At 40.9% G+C, this 19,837-nt stretch overlaps 1 protein-coding gene across 14 annotated transcripts in view; it reads left to right on the top strand.

Annotated features, from left to right (window-relative positions):
* RBFOX1 (RNA binding fox-1 homolog 1) overlaps window positions 1-19,837 on the top strand; it is an 836,688-nt gene that overhangs the window by 630,626 nt on the left and 186,225 nt on the right. For all 14 annotated transcript variants that reach the window (XR_013601626.1, XM_078662952.1, XM_078662959.1 and 11 more), the window contains exon 9: window positions 15,618-15,750. Coding sequence is in view for 13 of the 14 variants with exons in the window: in XM_078662952.1 (XP_078519078.1) it covers window positions 15,618-15,750 (133 nt within the window). In the remaining variant the exon portion in view is untranslated. The remainder of the gene's footprint in view (window positions 1-15,617; window positions 15,751-19,837) is intronic.

Genomic DNA, 19,837 nt, shown 5'->3' with positions numbered 1-19,837 from the left:
CACCTCTCAGCTCATCCGACACCAGGGTTAACTCATTCCCCAAAATGCAGTCTATGGGCAACTAGTAACTGATTATGACCCGCCTTTGTATGCCCTCTGGGGTCAGTGAGAGAGCAATCACCCAGATGCTGGTGCAGCTTCACAAAACAAGTACTAAGCAAGTGCTCTCATAGTATCAAATTAAACAATCCAGTAAAATCATCAACTTTGCAGTCCTGCACCCAACCATTTAGTGCCTTGCTGGCATAATCAAGAAAATGCACTTAAGACTGGTTCTGTATCTTTGGGCTATCCCTGAACCGAATCTGGTACTTTTCCGGAGTCAAAACTTGGTGACAAGAATGGTTTTCATTGGGATGTACTCCACCTCTAGTGTAAGCAAGGTATCCCTCCCCACTGGAGGCATGTGTTTCCCGAGTGATACTCCCTGTAACTCTTCTGGGTCCCTGTGCATCTTAAGGGCCACTTTGTAGGCAGAAAACCACTTGTCTGTCATCTACTATCTCATATTTGGGCACCAGAACTTTGGGTATGCAAGCTTTCTTGTCCCCTGCAGACACTGTGGGTATGTGCCATCATGCTTGCTGGAATCTGCTTGTGTGGCTTTAAGGATGAGCTCTTTGATGCTCCTTTCATGAGCCAATCACTCTAAAGCTAGTGTCTCCTGCATCTTGAGTGTGTCCATTTGCAACTGAAACTTCCTCTCTGCCTTCCACTCCACCGGCTCCTCTGGGGACACACCATAAGAAGATACACTGCTTCCTGCTCAGGAAGGGAGTTCCAACTAAGTAGATGAGACACCCCACTCCGTTGAGTGTTGTATCTCAGGGCTGATATCCTAGCCCTATTTTGGCTCATCCTCCTCCCTTGGTGTGTCAGTAACTGATAGACCTTTGTCCAGTCCCTCAGAGATTTCTGAAGCTCCAATTTATTGGTGCATTTTTTGGTTTGCAGTCTCTTTTCCATATGGAACTGTTTGAGCTCAACCACAGTGTAACTTTCCAGGTTGGCCAGCTCAAATTCTATTAGTGCAGATATGTTCACAATGCAAGGTCCTTGCATCATCGTCGAGGCTTGTGAAGTAAAGATCCATGTTGAATATGTGTCATTTACCAGCAGTTCCGAAGAAGTTGTGGTGCTTGCTGTGCACAGTTCTCAGTCATCGTAAATGATGCAGTTGACAAGTGGCTTGCTGTGTTGAAAATATATCCTGCCGAGGCAGCTCTGAGGAGACTGCAGGGTGTGATGCAAAGTCTTGTGCTGGTGATGCATCACACTGCCTCAGTTCTGCCCACAGGACCACAGATGTGCTGGCAGAGCACCTTCAGGTCCACTTCCAAGGGTCTAGGATTGGGTGGCAAATCTGAGCCCCGGTACTGGGTTCAAGATGGTTGGAGCCTGTTCTGTCCCTGAAGCTTCTGATTCAGGAGGCCAGCCAATTGGCCCTTCAGGTAACTCTAGTGGTCCTCGGTTAAAGATGCTGGCCCAGTCCTTAACATGTGCACTGAAGAGTAGATTCTGCAGATCTAAGATTTAACTTGGTACCAGATTTGAAGCAGGAGATGTTTCTAGAGAATTCCCTTTAAAGTCCTTGATGTTTCATGCCTTCTTCCCCTGGCATGGCTCTAGGTTAGCTGCATGAACAATGCATTGGTGGCAAGCCCTTTGTGTGAAGGCAGGGCACAGGCTATTCAGTTGCAAATAGAAGAATGTGCCCAGGTCCACTCCCCCATTTGCCAGTTGATGGCCCATCTAGGCACAACTATTCCCCCTATTGTGTGTCTATGTGGGAGGAATAAACAAAGACCAAATGCCAACTCCACCCAGTCATGTGACCCAGGAACAGGCTGCAAGCAGGAAGATGCCAACTTTCTAAAAGTGAATATCGTAACGGGGGAGATCCTGTTGAGGCAGTAAGGAGTGGAATCAATCAATGTATACTTCAACTTTCTAAAAGTGGCATCTTCAAAATTGGAACTTACAATCTGATTTTACCATTAAAGGCAATTTTTTATTACATTTTTTCACACATGAAAGGTTTACCTATTCCCAATCAAAGGTTAGCCCATACTAAATGTAATAAGGGAGTCCCATGTTTTCTTATATGAAAGTTAGGCATCACTGTAGTGGAAAATGAATGTAGGAGTTGTTCACTACCAGAGCATGCAAAATCTAAAAGTACATGTCCAACCTTTTAAATACACTGCACCCTGCCATCTGGGCTGTTCAGGGCCTACCCTATGGGTGACCTATTTGTATTAAAACGGCAAACGGTTTATCTTGCTTGGTTGAAATGGCAATTTAAAACTGCACACACAGACTGCAGTGGCAGGCCTTAGACATGTTTAAAATGGCTACTTAAGACAATGGAACATGAATTGATGCAGGTCCACTAGTAGCTTTTAATTTACAGGCCATAGGTACATGTAGTATCACTTTACTAGAGACTGACTTATAAGTAAATAAAATAGAGCAATTGGATGTAATCCAATGTTACCATGTTTAAAGGAGAGAGCACAAGCACTTTAGCCCTGGTTAGCAGTTGTAAAGTGTGCAGAGTCTCAAACCAACAAAAATGTGTTATGAAAACAGGAGAGTGAAGGCAAAAAGTTTGGGGATATCCCTGCAGAAAAGGGCAGGTTCAAACATACTTTAAAATTAGCTGTAAGCCACCCTTTCATGATAGCAGGACCCAGCTGCCCTCAAACAGACCTATTTACATTTTCTTGGCAACTCCATGACAAGGTCAAAAACTATCTTTCCCCATGACTGTGGCTAGAGCCTACCTAACCAGGAAGGTCCAGGAAATAAATAGAAGAACACCCCTTGGCATCTCCATGTCATAAGAGCAGCCCTCCAAGTCAAGGGTGCTAAGTTTGTTCTGCCAACTATTCCTGCCTTCTCCCAGGTAGATAAGTCCTGATAAGGGGTCAGCAGTTAACACAAATTGGCCTTTACTTGGCCTTGAAGCAGAGTTGTAAATTTTTCCTGCCAAAGAAGAGTAATCCAGCTCTGGAGAAGGGATGAGTGGTAGCACTATATTTAAGCCTGTTCTTGCTGTAAACAATACTTTTTTTTACAAGGTTTTTTTCCTGCTTAAGTTATTAAAAATCTGATTTAACATTTAGGTCAACTTTTATACACCAAGGGGCCGATTTCGATCTGCGCCGGAAAGCTCTCCGACCTAGACGGATCCGGAGTGTTTTCCGACCGAACCGGTCTCCTGCAGTCTGACCGAGCGAGTACAATGTGGCCGTATGCTGCTGGACTCGGTTCGGTCGGACTCCCGTAGAAGTCAATGGGAGCCGGTCATATGACGCGTACATGGGCTTCCATTAACTGAATGGGTACGTCTCGCACAAGTGTGCCCCCTACAGTGGGTATGCGTCGGTGCCATCCGCACCGTACATGCCTGTGTTGAGGAGAACCTTGGGTCTCCCCCTGTGTCTGAGTCGTAAGGCTGCAGGTGAGTGGGGGTCTGATGCGGACCCCCAAAGGCAGCTTCTCTGACGTTTTGCGAGCCGTAAACTTCAGCTCGATCCGGCTGTCCCACGCGTGCCTCGTACTGGCTCGGACGGAATTTGCCTCCTTTGCACGGCATGGTTTGCTTACGGAAAAGGCGTACGGAGCGGTTCAGACCCGGAAACGGTTCGGTCGGCGATTTTGCATTTCTGATATCGTACTTGCTCGCTCGTACAGCTGTACGAGTCGGGCGGAGAACACGAGTACAGCTCGTACTTTTTACGTCCGGATCGCGTTCGGGGACCTTCCGAGCGTGATCGGAATCGGCCCCTAATCAGAAAATACATGTGAAGCACTTTTCAAACTCTTTCCTAAGTGGAGGTTGAAAATAAAGATTTTAATTCCACTTATGCTTATTAGAGAAAAATATAGCAAGGCCTATATCATAAAATACATTTTAGTTTTTATTTCACTGAGAGCAATGTATTCACAATATGTTGTGTGCCCTGTTTTCATATATTATCATCTTGCTCTGTGGGCTTACAAGGAATGAAAGGAGTGAGATGAATATATAAAAAAGGCTTTTTTATGCATGGCAAAGTGGTGCTTCTGGCAGAAATATGTTTTTGCCAAATATAGGTGGTGCAAATATAGACCGCAGCCTACATATGACATTTACTTTCACATTTATTCACCATTTCTAGTGGACTTATTAAAAAGATAATAGGTAAAATAGGGAGTTCCAATGTGCAGCACATGTTTTAAAAGGGAAGCACAGACACTTTGCTGGTGTTTAGCATGGTAAACAGTCTAAATATTGAGTTTTTTATTTCGACCTACGAGAATATGGAGTTGGAAATATCGTAGGGACAGAATATCAAAATCAAGAATATCGACAACCAGAATATCGACCTGAAGGTAAGAAATATAGTTTTTGGTAATATCGAAGTTAGTAATATCGATAGCAAAAATAATGATGTTACTAATATCGATAATAATATCAGTGTTATCTATTTTATTATGTATTGTATATGTTTGTTTTTATAACTTTGTGTTAATTATTGTAGTAGTTTTAGAATATATGTATTATATTTTTAGAAGTTAGTAATAATTTTTTTAAGTAAATTATGTGTTTTAGTACCGTAGTAGGTTGTGGGTTTATAGGGGAATAGGGTGGGAAGTAATATAATTATAGTAAATTAATAAAAAAAATTACCAATTAGTAAATATTTTTAAATACCTTTTGTGTTTTAGTTCTCTAGCGAGTTGTGGGTTTATAGTGGAATAGGGTGGGAAGTAATATAATTGTAATTAGGTAATTAGTAAAATTTTATTAATTGCTATTGATAATTAATTTTATGTTAAATAATTAATTGAGAATTAATTTCTATTAATATTGTAATTAATTTTTAATAATTGATTAATTGGTAATTTTATTAAGTGAATTTATTATTGACGTGTGTTGTGAGGTTATAGGGCAATAGGGTGGGAAGTAATTTAATTGTAATTAGGTAATTATTTATTCAAGGTTGAGTATTACTTGGTAATAACTTTCTAATAATTAATATTTTTTGAGGGAAATTAATTTATTGTTCATTAATTATTAATGGGTAATTACATTTGATTCATTATAATTTACTGGTATTTATCAATACTTTATTGTTAATTAATTAATAATTGCTAAATGTTTTTAATAATTACTGTTTTTTTAATTTCATTACTATTTGGTAATACATTTTTAATAATTATTATTTAATTGCATTTATCTTCAATTTAATTGTTAATTAATTAATTGATAATTATTTTTAAGTAATTATTTATTGGTATTGTTAATTAATTTATCGTAATTTAATCATTAAATTATTATTAAAAAATATATATATTTTAATTATTAGTAAGTTATGTTAGCCCCTACGCTACACTTTCCCTACTTTTGCACCCTCTGGAGTTGGAATAGTAATTTTAACCCCTACGCTATCCAACACTTTCCCTACTGTTGCACTCTCTGGAGTTGGAATAGTAATTTTTACCCCTACGCTATCCGACACTTTCCCTACTGTTGCACTCTCTGGAGTTGGAATAGTAATTTTTACCCCTACGCTGTCCAATATTTACTGTTTTAGGTAATGTAGTGTATAATTTATAAAAAAATGTTTTTTTTATAATTTGTTATATATAGTTTTGATATTTATATTTATATTATTGTTGTATGTGTATGTATGTAGTTATAATTTATAAAATGTTTTTTAACAATTTATAATAATTAATTGTAAATATTATTAATGATATATATATATATATTATATTTATATGTATATGTTTACTTTTTTACATTATATGTACTATAATTTTTAACATATTTTTAACTATGTTTATTTTAATTATATGTATTATTTATTTAATTTCACATTATTTTTAAACATTTTTTTAAAAACGATATTGTTAACAACGATATTGTTAACAACGATATTTTTGACAACGATATTCTTTTCCCAATATTTTTGTACTTACCATAATGTAGATAGGACTTCGATATTCTTGACCTCGATATTCCGCCTCTGATATCTTTAACGTCGATATTTTTGACGTCAATATTATGTCAGACATTCGTTTAGCTCTGGTACAATGCTCAGAGTCCTAAAGCAACCAAAAACAAGGTACAAAAAAGGGTGTAAAGATGACCATGAAGAAAAAAGAAAATGTGCTGCAAATATTTTCTGGTTTTCAGGTTTATCGTTGAGCAGAGGGACTTCTTCAGGAAGTGAACAGCTTTCTAATACTCTGTTATGGGAAACAACCGTTACACAGCGTTCATTACAACACATGCTTTTACCCCACATGCAACGAAAATGGCTTGCTGTAGAGGGTAGAAGGTGTTGGATTTAACATCAACACCTTCCCTACTGTTGCACAGACTGGAGTTGGAATAGTAAATGATACTATACTATTCCAACATCCAGCGCACCCCAACAGCGTGTCGGAGTAAAAAATTGCATTGCTATGGCATGCGGGGTAAAAGCATGTGTTGTAACGTCATACAACCATCTGTTATCCAATGCATACGATTTTGCTGCTTCCTTTATTTTCTTTCTTTTGGGTGCTCCTTTGTTCATGTTACCTTTAACAAATGTGAGACCCAGAAAGGTCTTACACAGGGTCTTTATCTCAGGACGCTTCTTTGGTGTATTTTTACTCTGCCTTTTTGCTTCTGCCTCCAGTTTTTGACTGTGTGCTGCAGTTAGTTTTTGCTGGTTTTAGGACTCTGGACTCTTTACCACTGCTATCCAGTGATGAAGTGCAAGTGCTCCCTTTGTAAATTGTATTGGTGATTGGTTCATCCATGACTGGCATATTTGATTTACTGATTAGTCCCTGGTCAAGTGCACTGAGTGTGCCCAGGTCCTGTAATTCAAATGCTACGAGTGGGTCTTGTGCACTGATTGTGTCCCCCACATGAGCAGGTCTGCATACCTGTCTCAGATCTTCTTCTGTAGTGTCTGTGTGTGCAGTTTTTGTACTGCCATGTCGACCTGGCAAGTGCCACCACTTGCATGTAAATCACCTCTAAGAAGGCAGAAGGTAGCCTGATGGGGTGCAGAGTATTTAAAAGGTAGGACATGTACTGGCGTGTTTTACATGTCCTGATAGTGAAATACTGCTAATTAAAATTTTCACTATTGGAAGGACTATCTCTCCAATAGGTTATCATTGGAGCTGCCTTGTAACCTCCTACAAGTGTAACTTCCAATTGGAAGAGCTAGAGATTTGGAGTTTGGGTCCCTGAACATACAATTTAAAAATACAACTTTTAGTGAAGTTGTATTTTGAATTGCAAGTGTGAAAATGCCACTTTTAGAAAGTGGGCATTTTCTTTCTTTACCATTTTGTGCCACTAGCTGCCTGTGCAATCCAAATCTGAGGGAGGGTGACAGTTGGGCTGCTGGTGCATTCACTCTAGACAATCGGACAAAGGGACCTGAGGTGTGCTCTGCATATCCTGAAGGCCCATCACCAGGCTCATGAGTCTTCCTGATCTGGAATAGTGGGAGGAGTTGTCACTGACACCTGGATAGGGCTGTGCCTGTCCTCACACAAAGCTGTCTTCACCTCCCTGTAGTGTGTTTGGAACCATATCACGGAAAGGCACTATGACGGCTTTCCTTTGAAGTTTGCATACTTCAAAGGTAGAAACTGGTATGATTAATGGAGCTGTGACAACATAACTTGGGAACACTTTTGTATTAAGATGACCTTCTATCAGGAAGAGCTGGATGTGGTAGGAGGGACTAACACTCTGCTTGTTGCTTTGGTGTGCTCGCCTGCTGCTTCTGTTCTGTGAGTGAAAGGACTGGACTTTGCTTTCTACAACCTGCTTCCCAAGGTTCTCCAAGGGCTTGTGAATACTTGGTTCCTGTTGCGAAGTCTCAGGGCCATCAAATACTTTGCCTATCAGTGCTTGGCTCTGCTACTGAGAGCCTTGACTTGCCAAGTGATGCCAAATCCAGTTCCTGGCCCTTGAAAGTAGAACCTGGTAATCTGAGAAGAAAATCTATGCATTGACTCTCAGCACCTGACGTATGGCTGGAAGATCACTGCAACTGGAGTCTTGACCACCGTGTCACCGACATCCGTGGCACCTGCGTTAACTCTGAAGAGGACCCTGCTGTGTGGCTGAAGAATACACACATCCCCTGCTTTGCTGCTGTGAAATCAATACAGAGCCTGCTCTGCCACATCAGCACAGCGTGTCTGGATTTTCAATGCATCATCCCTGTGCGGCAAGTATATCATCGATGTGGCTCAGCAGTAAGCCACTAAGGACACATGTCCAGAGATCGATGCATCACCTCTCCTCACAGCATGGAGCTTGCGTATCACCTCCCCTTACAGTAAGGAACCGCTGTATCACGTCTCCTGTGCTGCTGCAGTAAGGAACCAACACATTAGCTCCCCTGGCAGTAAGGAACCAACACACCACCTCCGACTGAGAGTAAGGAACCAAAGCATCGATTTGCTTTCGGGTGCCTCCTCTCACTTCCCCTGCACCTGTTTTCGTCTTTGATTTTGATGCGTCTTTGACTTTGTGCTTGTAGAAATGCATGTGAACTTATTTAATCTTTAAAAAGTGATATTGTTACTTATGTAGGTTGGATTTTTGTCATTTTGGATCATTTTGTTTCTTCTGGTCAATATTGGCTATTTTCCTAAACAGATGTGGTGTCTATTTGTAGTTTGTTCACTGTGTTAGTATGTATGTATGTACAAATGCCTTACACATTGCCTCTCAGATAAGCCTGACTGCTTGCGCAAAACTACCAAGGGGGAGCAGGGTTTATCTTGGGTGTGTAATCCCCTTACCCTGACTAGGGTGAGGGTCCCTACTTGAACAGGGTGCAAACCACTGCCAACGAGAGACCTCGATTTCTAGCAGCTCTCCATCTAAGCATTTAGTTGGAAGAGGATCAATCTTTTTCTGCTATTTCAGGGATTAAATTAATCAGTAGACCCTAGTAATACACAACTTTTTTGGGCCCTGATATTATAGTTTGGGCTGTTTATCATAGGGAGTGAAGCACTTTCTCTCATTGCGCCATGGTCCTCCCAGCCAAAACTAAAAGCAGCATTACCACACAGACAGACAACAGTGACATCTACCAATCCAGCAGTGACCTGATAGGCAAACTTCAGAAAGGTGTCACCTGTTTTTCAAATCAAAGTGCATCACATTTCCACTTTAAAGGACATAATGTGAAATGATAGCCCTGTTTGAAATGAAAAATGTAACTGCTCCACTGAGACAGCAAGCAATGATTCAACATTGTAGTTTCAGAGGGAGGCCAGGAATATAGAAAACATGTGGGTTTTTGACCTTCTCCCAAAGCGTATTTAAAAGAACGGTGTCTGTGGGGTGTCTAGGGAAACTAATATTATGCTGCGGTTGCTCAGTCAATAGGCTGGATATTTGTAAATAATCTCAAACTGACAGAATCAGAAAAAGCATCTTTATACGATTAACCACAAATTTTGAATAGTTCTACTACCAATATTTCAGGTCGAATATCCTTACAAACTCATCCCCTCTATACACTGGTTACCCTTATCTGTCTTTCAACCTCCATTAAGGGTCTATGTAAATAGAAGGATAAGCACATGCATTGAACTAAAAGTAGTAATTTAGGCAGGGACACTGGAACTATTCTATCCTGTGGCCACATCGATTTCTGCATAGTTATGAATTTGCTGCACTTCCAAAATTTTCAGATTTAAATATAAATTGTTTTTTACTCAACCAGATCAGACGTTACTAAAAATGCTGCAGCATGCTTTGATGGCACAGTTTCAGACCCCATACTGTTCTTATTTGCTGAATGCTGTATTTAAGTGTTAGAATAATACTAATGAGGTGCGACGTCTACTCAGCCAGCGTTATCTTTGTATAAATAAGAAAAACTGGTATACTTCCACAAAATGTGCCGAATTACACTATATAATTTGCCTTTACTCGATGCATAATTTAGCAACCTTGCCATATAATTTGTTACTCCCATGTCTCATAATTCCAATTGTCCTGATTAATCTACGATGCCAATCAATGTATTGGCACTCAAATCCTCATGATTTCACATCCATTTTAGTGTAACTCATAGAATGTATCAATATATAAATCATCCCTACTGAATCTGCAAAGCACGTGAAATGCAACGGCAAGCGGGAATCCGGAAGCTACTATTTACTTTCTGCATCACATCCCTTGTGTCAGTTTTTCCTTTGTACTGTAATGATCCAGTCCCATTTGACCATAAAACTTAAAACAAAATTACTATAAATGAAGATGCTTGGCTTTCAAACAGAGCAGGTCAATATTTTGGGGAAAGCATGGCCCTCCTTTGTCTTGTTTCTGTGAGTGTGTAGTTAATGTCGGCACAGAAACTTTCAAGGCTAGCACATCTGGAATTTTCTTAAATATATTCACCTCAATCAAGATACATCAGTTGAAAAAGTTGCCAGTCTTTTTGGAACACCAGTTGAGTAGTTCAGCTCTGTCCCCGCTATCCCCTTCGAGCATAAAGTGGTATAGCAAACATTCTCATATGTAAGAGCACATGAAAGGCCAATGTCTGGGTGTTGAGATCCTCTAATGATGAAATTATTGTACATAAATATAGGAAAATCCTATCACGTTTCCACACACAGAAAGCTCATCAACTCAATTGTACTTGTTGATTCATCATTAGAGAAGAGTTTGCCTAAGAGTGGAATTGACCAAACTGAGTCACTCTGGTTAATACAGCTGTTTATCTAGTTCATATTGTCTAGAGCAGAAAAGCCGAAGTATCATCAATACTAAATTGTGTTTAGAATGGATTTCTTCGGAAGAAGTACCTACACCAAGTTTCAATTTCTGGATGCCCAGGGTTTCTTATTTTAATAAGATATTCTCCACATTATTTAGCAATGCTTTATCACAGCACCACAGCCACCTGCATATGGCCTTTTGTTAAGATCAGAAGCTGCCAATAGCTGGCGTGTTTTTCCACCAAATTGCTATAGCATCAAAAAGACGAGCACAGCTTGAGTTGTCCCTAATGCCACATAGCACTCCAAAGTGAAACCCTGCTGTTATTAACACCTACCCATCAACAATTTCTTATGTTTTGCTTCCCAAATCCATCTTCAGTGGTAAAGAACTCATGGGGAGCCACGCACAACTTGATGTCACCTCCCTCGCCCTCGTCCCACATCCAATTTTTAAAAAGTACCTGGAGCCGTATTATAGATAGGGCTCAGTTTCATTGCTTGCTCCACTGCACACCTTTCACTGCACACCTTTCAAAAGGTGTGTCGGATGAAAACAAGGAAAGTGTTCCATATTAGAATGAATGCACTGCCCCTGGGGGCAACACATTCATGTGAAATATGAAGCTACTGCTTTAAAGCTGCTCCATGTTTCACTGTGCAGGCGGCAAACCATCTTCACTTTTAAGCGGGATTAGAGAAATAGTGAAATTAGTGAGTGACTGCACCGCCTGCAGGGACCTGTCACAGGGCCTATAGGACCCCTTTTCTTTACCCCCCCAGAGGACTGGCTTTAGGAGGCGCACTTAAAGTGCACCAATTGTTTGTGGCATACTTTCAGTGAGCCTCGTAAAGGCATGTTTGCCTCTGCACCCACATCATCAATGCAACATGGGGTCAGAGGCAAAGTTATTCCCTAATTTGTATTAGGCCACCCCCCATGCATATGAAGAAACACCCTCTCAAGATAGCGCTGGGGAAAAATGTGCGCACTTGCTATCTGTATTTCAGAAGGGGATGCACAAGCATCTGCGGCCCCTTCTGTAGTACCATTGAGCCCCTGAGGGCACAAAGTGGGCAGACACGCCCATTGCGACCCTGGGTCACAATGTATAATATAGGCCCTGAAACCCACAGCTCCCTCAGTTTAACTTTCCACTTCTCAAACATTAAAACATTAAATACCTTGTGCCCTGGTGACCATGGCTCTTGGTGTTACTCTCCTGCCAAATGAAAAATATTTTGATGCATAATAGCCTGACACTCCCCCAGCACCAGCTGTACCTTCTTTTCTTTCACGCACCAAATCCTTGATCTTCACAATCTGAGAGCAGAAAGCAGATGATGTGCCACCATCATCTACTGTTTACTAGAATCCTCTCTCAGACAGAGTATGAATAGAACTGGGGCTCACAAAGTAGATGACTGTTGCCACCTCCAAAGTGCCACCTACATTCCTGTATCTTGCATGTGAAAGAGGCCAAATAAGACTGGCATGATGGTGGACAATCGTTTCCATACCACCACTGTGCTAAGGTCTTTGGAAGTCCGGAAGAATAAAGAGTACAAATGGGTTATAAGTGCTTCCCCATGACATATAAAAATTGAAAAAACCATTCACATGTATTCAATCTTGTGATATAAGAACAGTGAATACAAAGGTTTCAAATCTGATATTTACTCTAGTGGCCTCCAATAGAAGCCATGCACAGAACGTCTGTCTCACTTCTGGGCTTCCTCTCAATAAACACAAAAACAGTGTCTTAATTTGAAACCTCACACTGCTACTTTGCAACATTCCACCATCCCTACTCTTGTGCTTATCACCTGAACTCTTGGCTTATCAATTGTTCCCAACAAAAATAATGAGATGATGCAGAATTCAGTTCACTTTTTCAAAGGAGGCGTTAAATAGCACTCTGATATTGAATACCTGCATTGCATAACTGCATTTGAGATTCATTGAAGGAGACAGATGTACTATATCAACCAAGATTTCATCACACTGAGAAGGTAACCTTTCCGTAAATCCTCTTGTGAACATGATCACTTTTGAATTCATTTGGGCATTGTGAGCAAATACAGGCATTTTTAGATACAGTTGCTTTGAACACCTCTTTGTGTGGCGTGGGTATTGCTGAGAAAGAATTGTGATTTTGTAATTATCCTGCCATTAATACTTTTAGATAATCATATTATTGTTAACCAACAGAGCATGATGATGATGCTCTAAGGTGCTCTCATTTTAGAGTCTATATATATATATATAAAGTCCACACCCCTAGAGTTTACCACGTTACATTTGGTCAGGGCAAACCAACCTAAATATAACAGGTGAAGAAGGTGGGTAAACAATGGGACGTGCCAATTTTGGTGAGGAAATCACTAAAACCTTCAGCATTAGATTTTAATACAATTGTTCCACGATCACTACTGCCTTAAACCTAAGGTACAAACCTCCTGGTAGAGGGTGCACACACAAAAAATGACCCAATGATTACGCACGCACGTGTAAAGAAAAGCTGGGACACAGTATATACCGCTCAGAGAAGTTTCCAACATACACGTGTATGAGGGTTATATTTTGGGAGATACCAACTTCCGACCTGCAAAACCATGGTTTAAGCAGGACCAGTGATCCTTTCCCCTTCCTGATTAAGAGATTATACTACGGAGATTGAAAGGATTCTTGCTCTGCCTCCCCCCCCCCCTTTTGATTATACATATCTTCCCATAGGAGCAAGATGGGACATAAAAGTCTAGTATCCCTGAACTTAGAATGTAATAACACATCTTTTAGGAAAGGTGTTTTTTAAATCCTGTGTTTGATAACAGCACTTTTAGAAAGTTGCTGTTCTCTTGTCTGACCTTTCTGTGTGCCTTGGCCTGTTTGTGAATTGACTGTCTGGTTTGTGAGTGGCAGGGGCTGGGTGGCTCCCAGAGGCTGAGTGGGCCATCCCTGGGCTGAATAGCTCCATCTGCATCTAGAGGGGTGGGAGGGGGTAGCACCGGGGCCTGAATAGGGCAGTGCCTTCCTTCCACAATGCTGGCTCCACCTCCAGGTGGGCGGCTGACGACCCTGCCCCTCTCTTTGAAAGGAAAGTAGAGGCCAGGAAAACACAGTTCTCAAGGAACACCCAGAACTGGTTCAGACCGGGCTCAGAGCCCTCCTGCACAAAGGAAACAAAGACTTTTAGGGGTATAAGTATAGGGTCCCGGACTACAGAAAACTAGATCATCATGGAATCAAAAAGGAACCTCTGCCAAGGAGAAAGCTGGAAGACTGAAGAAGGAAGACTGTCCTGTTGTGTGCTTGTGGACCGACCTGCAGCTGCTTTGCTGCAAAGGAGAAGGGAAGGACTTTGCTTTGTGCTGCATCCCCTTGCTTGAAGGAATCTCCAAGGGCCTGAGAAGAGCTGGCTCCCTGTTAAGAAGTCCCAGGAACAAAAGGACTTCACCTCCAGCTTTCCTGAACTCTACTGAGAGAGTTCTGTCCTTCCCAGAGTGCTTGGGCCAGTTGTGGTGCCTCTGGAAGCTGTACCTGTGCTTTGGAAGCTGGAAATCAAGATACTAAAGACTTTCTGCAAAGTTTCACGCATCGCTGGCTTGCGGAGCGCATCCGCAGCAGTGCGAGGAAATTCCTGCCGCCGCGAAGATCGAGATCGTCGCAGCGCCTGTTGCCGCTGCAAGAACCGACACATCCTTCGCTTGCAGAACGCATAGCTCTGGTGCGGGAAAAGTACCATCGCTGCGAACATCGTCGCAGAGCCTGTTGTCACTGGGTGAGATCGTCGCACCGCCTGCTTGCGGACCGTATCATGTCGCTGCGAGAGTCGTCGCAGAGCCATCGCATGGAGGGGCAAGAGGAGATGATCGACACTGCACCTGAGATTGTCGCCGTCCGGAAGATCGTCGCATTGTACCTTTTGCGCGCTGCTGCCACTGAAACCTGTGCACCAGAATCCACGCAAGGCATCGCATCCCTCCCCATACAGACCGGAGTCATAGCAACATGCCCACTGCGTCCAGCGGGGTTGTCGCATCGCCTCCCCAGGGTCTCAGGAGTGGCGCATTGCTTCCTTTTCAACGCTGCAGCTTTCACTTGGAACTTTTGTCGCATTTAAAGGTTCTGTTGGCTAAAACGTGACGCAACTGAGGATTATTTTAACACAACCTTAAGAACTCTTTTTAAACCTTATTCTTGAACTGTGTATGTTGGATTTTTGTCATTTTGGTCTTGTGTAGTTTAGAATAAATACATTTATTTTTCTAAACTGTTGTGGAGTCAGTTTGTGGTGTTTTCACTGTGTTACTGTGAGTGTTGGTACAAATACTTTACGCATTGCCTCTAATAAGCCTGACTGCTCATGCCAAGCTACCAAGGAGGTGGGCAGGGGTTTTCTAAAGAGTATATCCTTCTTACCCTGACTAGAAGCAAGGGTCCCTATTTGGACATTGGTACCTACCTCTGCCAACTAGAGACCCCAAGATCTAACAGGTGCTGTTTATTTCACCTCAGAAATTAAAATAGCAGTTTGTTGGATTTTAGTTTGCACAGTGAAAGGGAATGGAGCACTATCTGGGCCTATGTGACACGCTTATGAGGACCATTTTAACATTAATATTTTGATGTTGTGTGCAGTTTACAATCAATGTGTGTCCTTTTTCATTCATTTATTTGGGTGAAATTATTCCCTTAGAGCAACAGCTAAATAAAAAAAAAATGAGGACAGAAGACTTAGATCTTTGATTTTTAAGCATCACTGATATTGCCAACACAAACTAACATAGGTGTTTTGTACAAATTGAAATGGGGGAAAGTTTCATAACTGTGTTCTCTTGCTTTGTGTTTACTGTAGTACCAGGTTTTCCCTACCCTGCTGCCACCGCCGCTGCTGCTTATCGAGGGGCACACCTCAGAGGCAGAGGTCGCACCGTTTACAACACGTTTCGTGCTGCAGCACCTCCTCCTCCAATCCCAGCCTACGGCGGGTAAGTGTATCTGTCAATATTTGTTTTCATTTCAACCATGATTATACACCTTACCTCTCAAGGTGGACCTGTGAGTGTGCTGCATGCTAGCCAGTCTCCGTACTAAATACAACTCAGCATGCAACTAACCACAGTACCTGCAGTTGTGCACATTGACTAGAATAGTGAAAAATGACTGCAATTTGTGTTGTCATGGTTGATGCCCTTAAGCACTGTGTGTGTCACATAACGTTATGCAAATTCCCACAAATACCTAGTCTCACAGAGCTTGAGATTCTGTAATTGTTAAAGATATATTGCCAATGACTTCAAGCATCTGGTCATTAAGGTGGTTGGATGAAGCTGTCCTTTATTAAAATAAGAACATTATTTGGATTCATAAATTCAACTTACAGTCGAAAACTTGACTCAGTGCTTTGCAAGGAAAATAACATTAAGCGATGTGTTAAGCTGGCTGTCCTTTACTCTGTCTAGGTTTATCATGCTGAACGAATCAAGAAACCTCCCACTTCAAAGTGTTTTTCACCGCTAAATTACGACACACATTATTGAAAAACATTCACATTGCAATTTGATTAATTCAAAGTAAAAGCTATGAAAAGTGTCAATATATAAGTAGTGTCGCTATTAAAGCTTCTTTGTAATTCAATACAACACAAGTCACAAGTTGGTTTGTTCTCGTTTAGAGCCCATTCCCTCAATAAAGTGATATATATGAGAGACACTGAGTATAATGAAGCTTAAATGCACTACTGCAATAGGCATTTTCCCACAATAATGTGATTACATTGACATTGTTTTTTAAAGTGAAAAGTGATTTGATGTGTATAATAAACTAGCTGTGAAACATTTAGAATGATATTCGAATTGTTAACTTGAAAACACTTTTTGGGTGTCCTTTTCCCAAATTGTGAAAACACTTGCAGAAGCCATCTAGTAACAGGAAGAGGAGGGTCATCTTGCTCATGGAGTGACATGTTACACATATTACCCAGAATTCCTTTAAAAAGAAAATGCAATTTAGCAAGCATTAATAGACTTACTTGAGGCCAACCAGTATATTTGTTCTGTAAAATTATTTGTTTCTGAATGTCAACTGACGCAAGAGGACCACATTCCTCTATATGGTTATGAAACTCCTTGATGACTTGCAATACTCATATAAGGTACGGCAGGGGATATTTTGTCTCCTATATCATGAAAGGTGCACCCAAACTAAGGATGGTTTACGACAATCCCAATTTGTCCCAAATACATGGCTTGGTATGAACACCTTGTTGTGATGATTTTGTATTTGTCTTCTCACATTCTCACACAATTATGCACTTCCTCTACTTGAATGTTTTGGTACTGAGGCACATACAACTCACTCCATTTCATTTCTGCTATTATTAGATTTAACGAATAAATATATATATATATATATATATATATATATATATATATCAGCCGCGGGTTTTATCAATTAAATTGTTTACTTACCTGTAATTATCCATAGTCTGGTTTTTAGCACAATCCACCCTGCCCCTCCCCCTCCCCGCCTCCCTGCCCCACCGTAACTCCCTCCACGGCCCGCGGCTGATATATATATATAAGTATTGTGATCAGTGAATAGTGCTACTGCTCAAATGGCTGATTGAAACACCAAATTTGTCAGAAAGCTATATCTTTACCCGGAAAGCGTGCTTTTTGTGATATGGTGTAAATCAGTTCAGACATTTTTGAGACATGAAGACCAATGTCCAAATAAGAGGAGTCTAAGGGGGAAGAGAAGGGCACAGGCCGCCCCCCACTCAAACCATAACACACAACGATAGGCCTGTCACCCAAGACACTCTTAGGAAAATACTAATATGGCATGGATAATGGTGATACAAATAAACTTTATGTTTTATCACCACCCCTCAGTTTTTCTGGTGATTCAAATCCAGCCAAGTGTCAAACATTAATGCGGTACAAACACGGTGAACTATCAATCTGTCGTGATACCAACACCCACCAGACGCTGCTTGTGGAAAAAGTGTGGAGAAGAGAGTGAGCCCCTCACGGAAGAACCGCCAATCGGGTTATCTGACTTACAATTGCCAGTATACCCAATTATCATCATTGGTGACTCACTCTCATAACAGTGGGAAATGGGAACAGAAAAAAGACTAACAACATGTAACAGTGTTTTTTCGATATCAGCCCCACAATCTGCTGATAGTTCCTATCAAAACAAGTCAACGTATTGCCCTTGCTATACTTTTGTGCACATATAACACAAACCACAAAACCAAGAAACCCCCAGTGAGAAAGAAACGTGAATCTCACACAGTTAAAACAGAAGAGTTCACTGGCCACTCATGATTTATTCTGGGCTGTGAATCCTTCTAACATAAAAATGACTCACACCATATATACTCATAGGTGGGTCATAGTCGACTATGACCCACCTATGAGTATATATGTGCACAAAAGTATAGCAAGGGCAATACGTTGACTTGTTTTGATAGGAACTATCAGCAGATTGTGATAAAACATAAAGTTTATTTGTATCACCATTATCCATGCCATATTAGTATTTTCCTAAGAGTGTCTTGGGTGACAGGCCTATCGTTGTGTGTTACATGAAGACCAATACCTACATATATATCTGGATGGTTGGATTTGTGGACTCTCGTGAGAGTCCCTCTTGTACACAACTTCAAAATATAGGGCTATCTGATTGGCTTAGAATGTGTTCTTTCCCTTTGGTCTCATCATTCCCTCAGAACTTAAGAGCTCCCTCAACTCTGACAACATAAAGAGATTAGCTGCTCGCAATATTAAGAGAAATAATGTGGCTGCCATTACAGGACACCGGTGACTCAGTCCCTTTGTCCTAAAAATAAAAAAAGAATACAAGGAGGCGGGTTAGGGACACCATGACCACCTGGGGCTTGTGGGGTGGGAACTCACATAGAGCCCTGCGGTGTTAGGAAAACAATAAAAAAAAAAAAGTGGGGTGTTGGCTTACCGCTGAAGGTTGTGAGCAGCACAGGGTTGGTCAGTCACGCACAGGGCCTGACTTCAGATCAGTGGTTAAGCCCCTGATGTCCACATCAAACAGTTGCCTGCCCACAGGGTGTTGGGCAAAGGGAGTGATCATAGGCTAGATGGAGGTTGGCATGGTTAGGTAGGGCAATAACTTGTTTTACTCAAATTTGCGAAAAGCTGGAAATTCACAAAAAAAAGGCTAAAGTGATGTCATAGTTATGTACGTTAACAATTCTTTTACATTCAGTTAGTAATTATCTTAAAGTGACATTATAGTTAAGTTAAAATCTCAGTTTAAACATTACATCTTAAATCAAAATTAAATCCTAAAATTCCACAGGTATAGTTCATTCAAGAAACTGTAACTCACACCCTCTCCATGCACTACTTATGACCTAACATATCACAACACTCACGACCACTTCTATGACAACATTGATAACATCACTTACGACAACTGAAATGATTGTGCTTTGCAATTGCAGGTTGGAAGTTAGTTTCTTGAGCTTAAACTGAGATTTTCACGTGACTATAATGTCAATGTAACCTTTGTTTTTCCAGTGAAGATAGATAGATAGATAGATAACATATACTTTTTTTTACACATTTGCATATATATTTTATATATACAGTTGTATATATACTTTATGCCATGTTGTTCTTTCATGTTTGTTATGCTTATTAGTTAGAAACATAGATATTTAAACAGAACCAGAGCACAGTCTGCTCGCATAGGCACTTCATAGATTTGCAAGCCTGGGGTTCTGAGCAGGCTTAAGATAAGCAGTGAATTAACCCTCTGCCCTAAGCACATATTCCTACCTCCTTAAAGCAAATACAACCACACGTGTGCAGTCTAACAAAAAGGAAGCCCTCAACATGTAACTAGAAAGTAAAGAGACAATAAAGGTTTTCAGTGGTAGACCCATGGTGTGCAACTCATGATATGAAGCAAAAAAAAACAACCCTCTTTTCCCATTCTAGCAGGCCGTGAAGAACACAGAATTAAACAGGGAAAAATACCTCTTTGCGCAGGATTTGAATGCTATCTAAAAAGCAAATACAGGCA

Source organism: Lissotriton helveticus, chromosome 10 (assembly GCF_964261635.1).
Source record: "Lissotriton helveticus chromosome 10, aLisHel1.1, whole genome shotgun sequence".
Classification (NCBI taxonomy): domain Eukaryota; kingdom Metazoa; phylum Chordata; class Amphibia; order Caudata; family Salamandridae; genus Lissotriton; species Lissotriton helveticus.
Note: the sequence above shows the minus strand (reverse complement) of the source record. Positions and strands in the feature narration are given on the sequence as shown.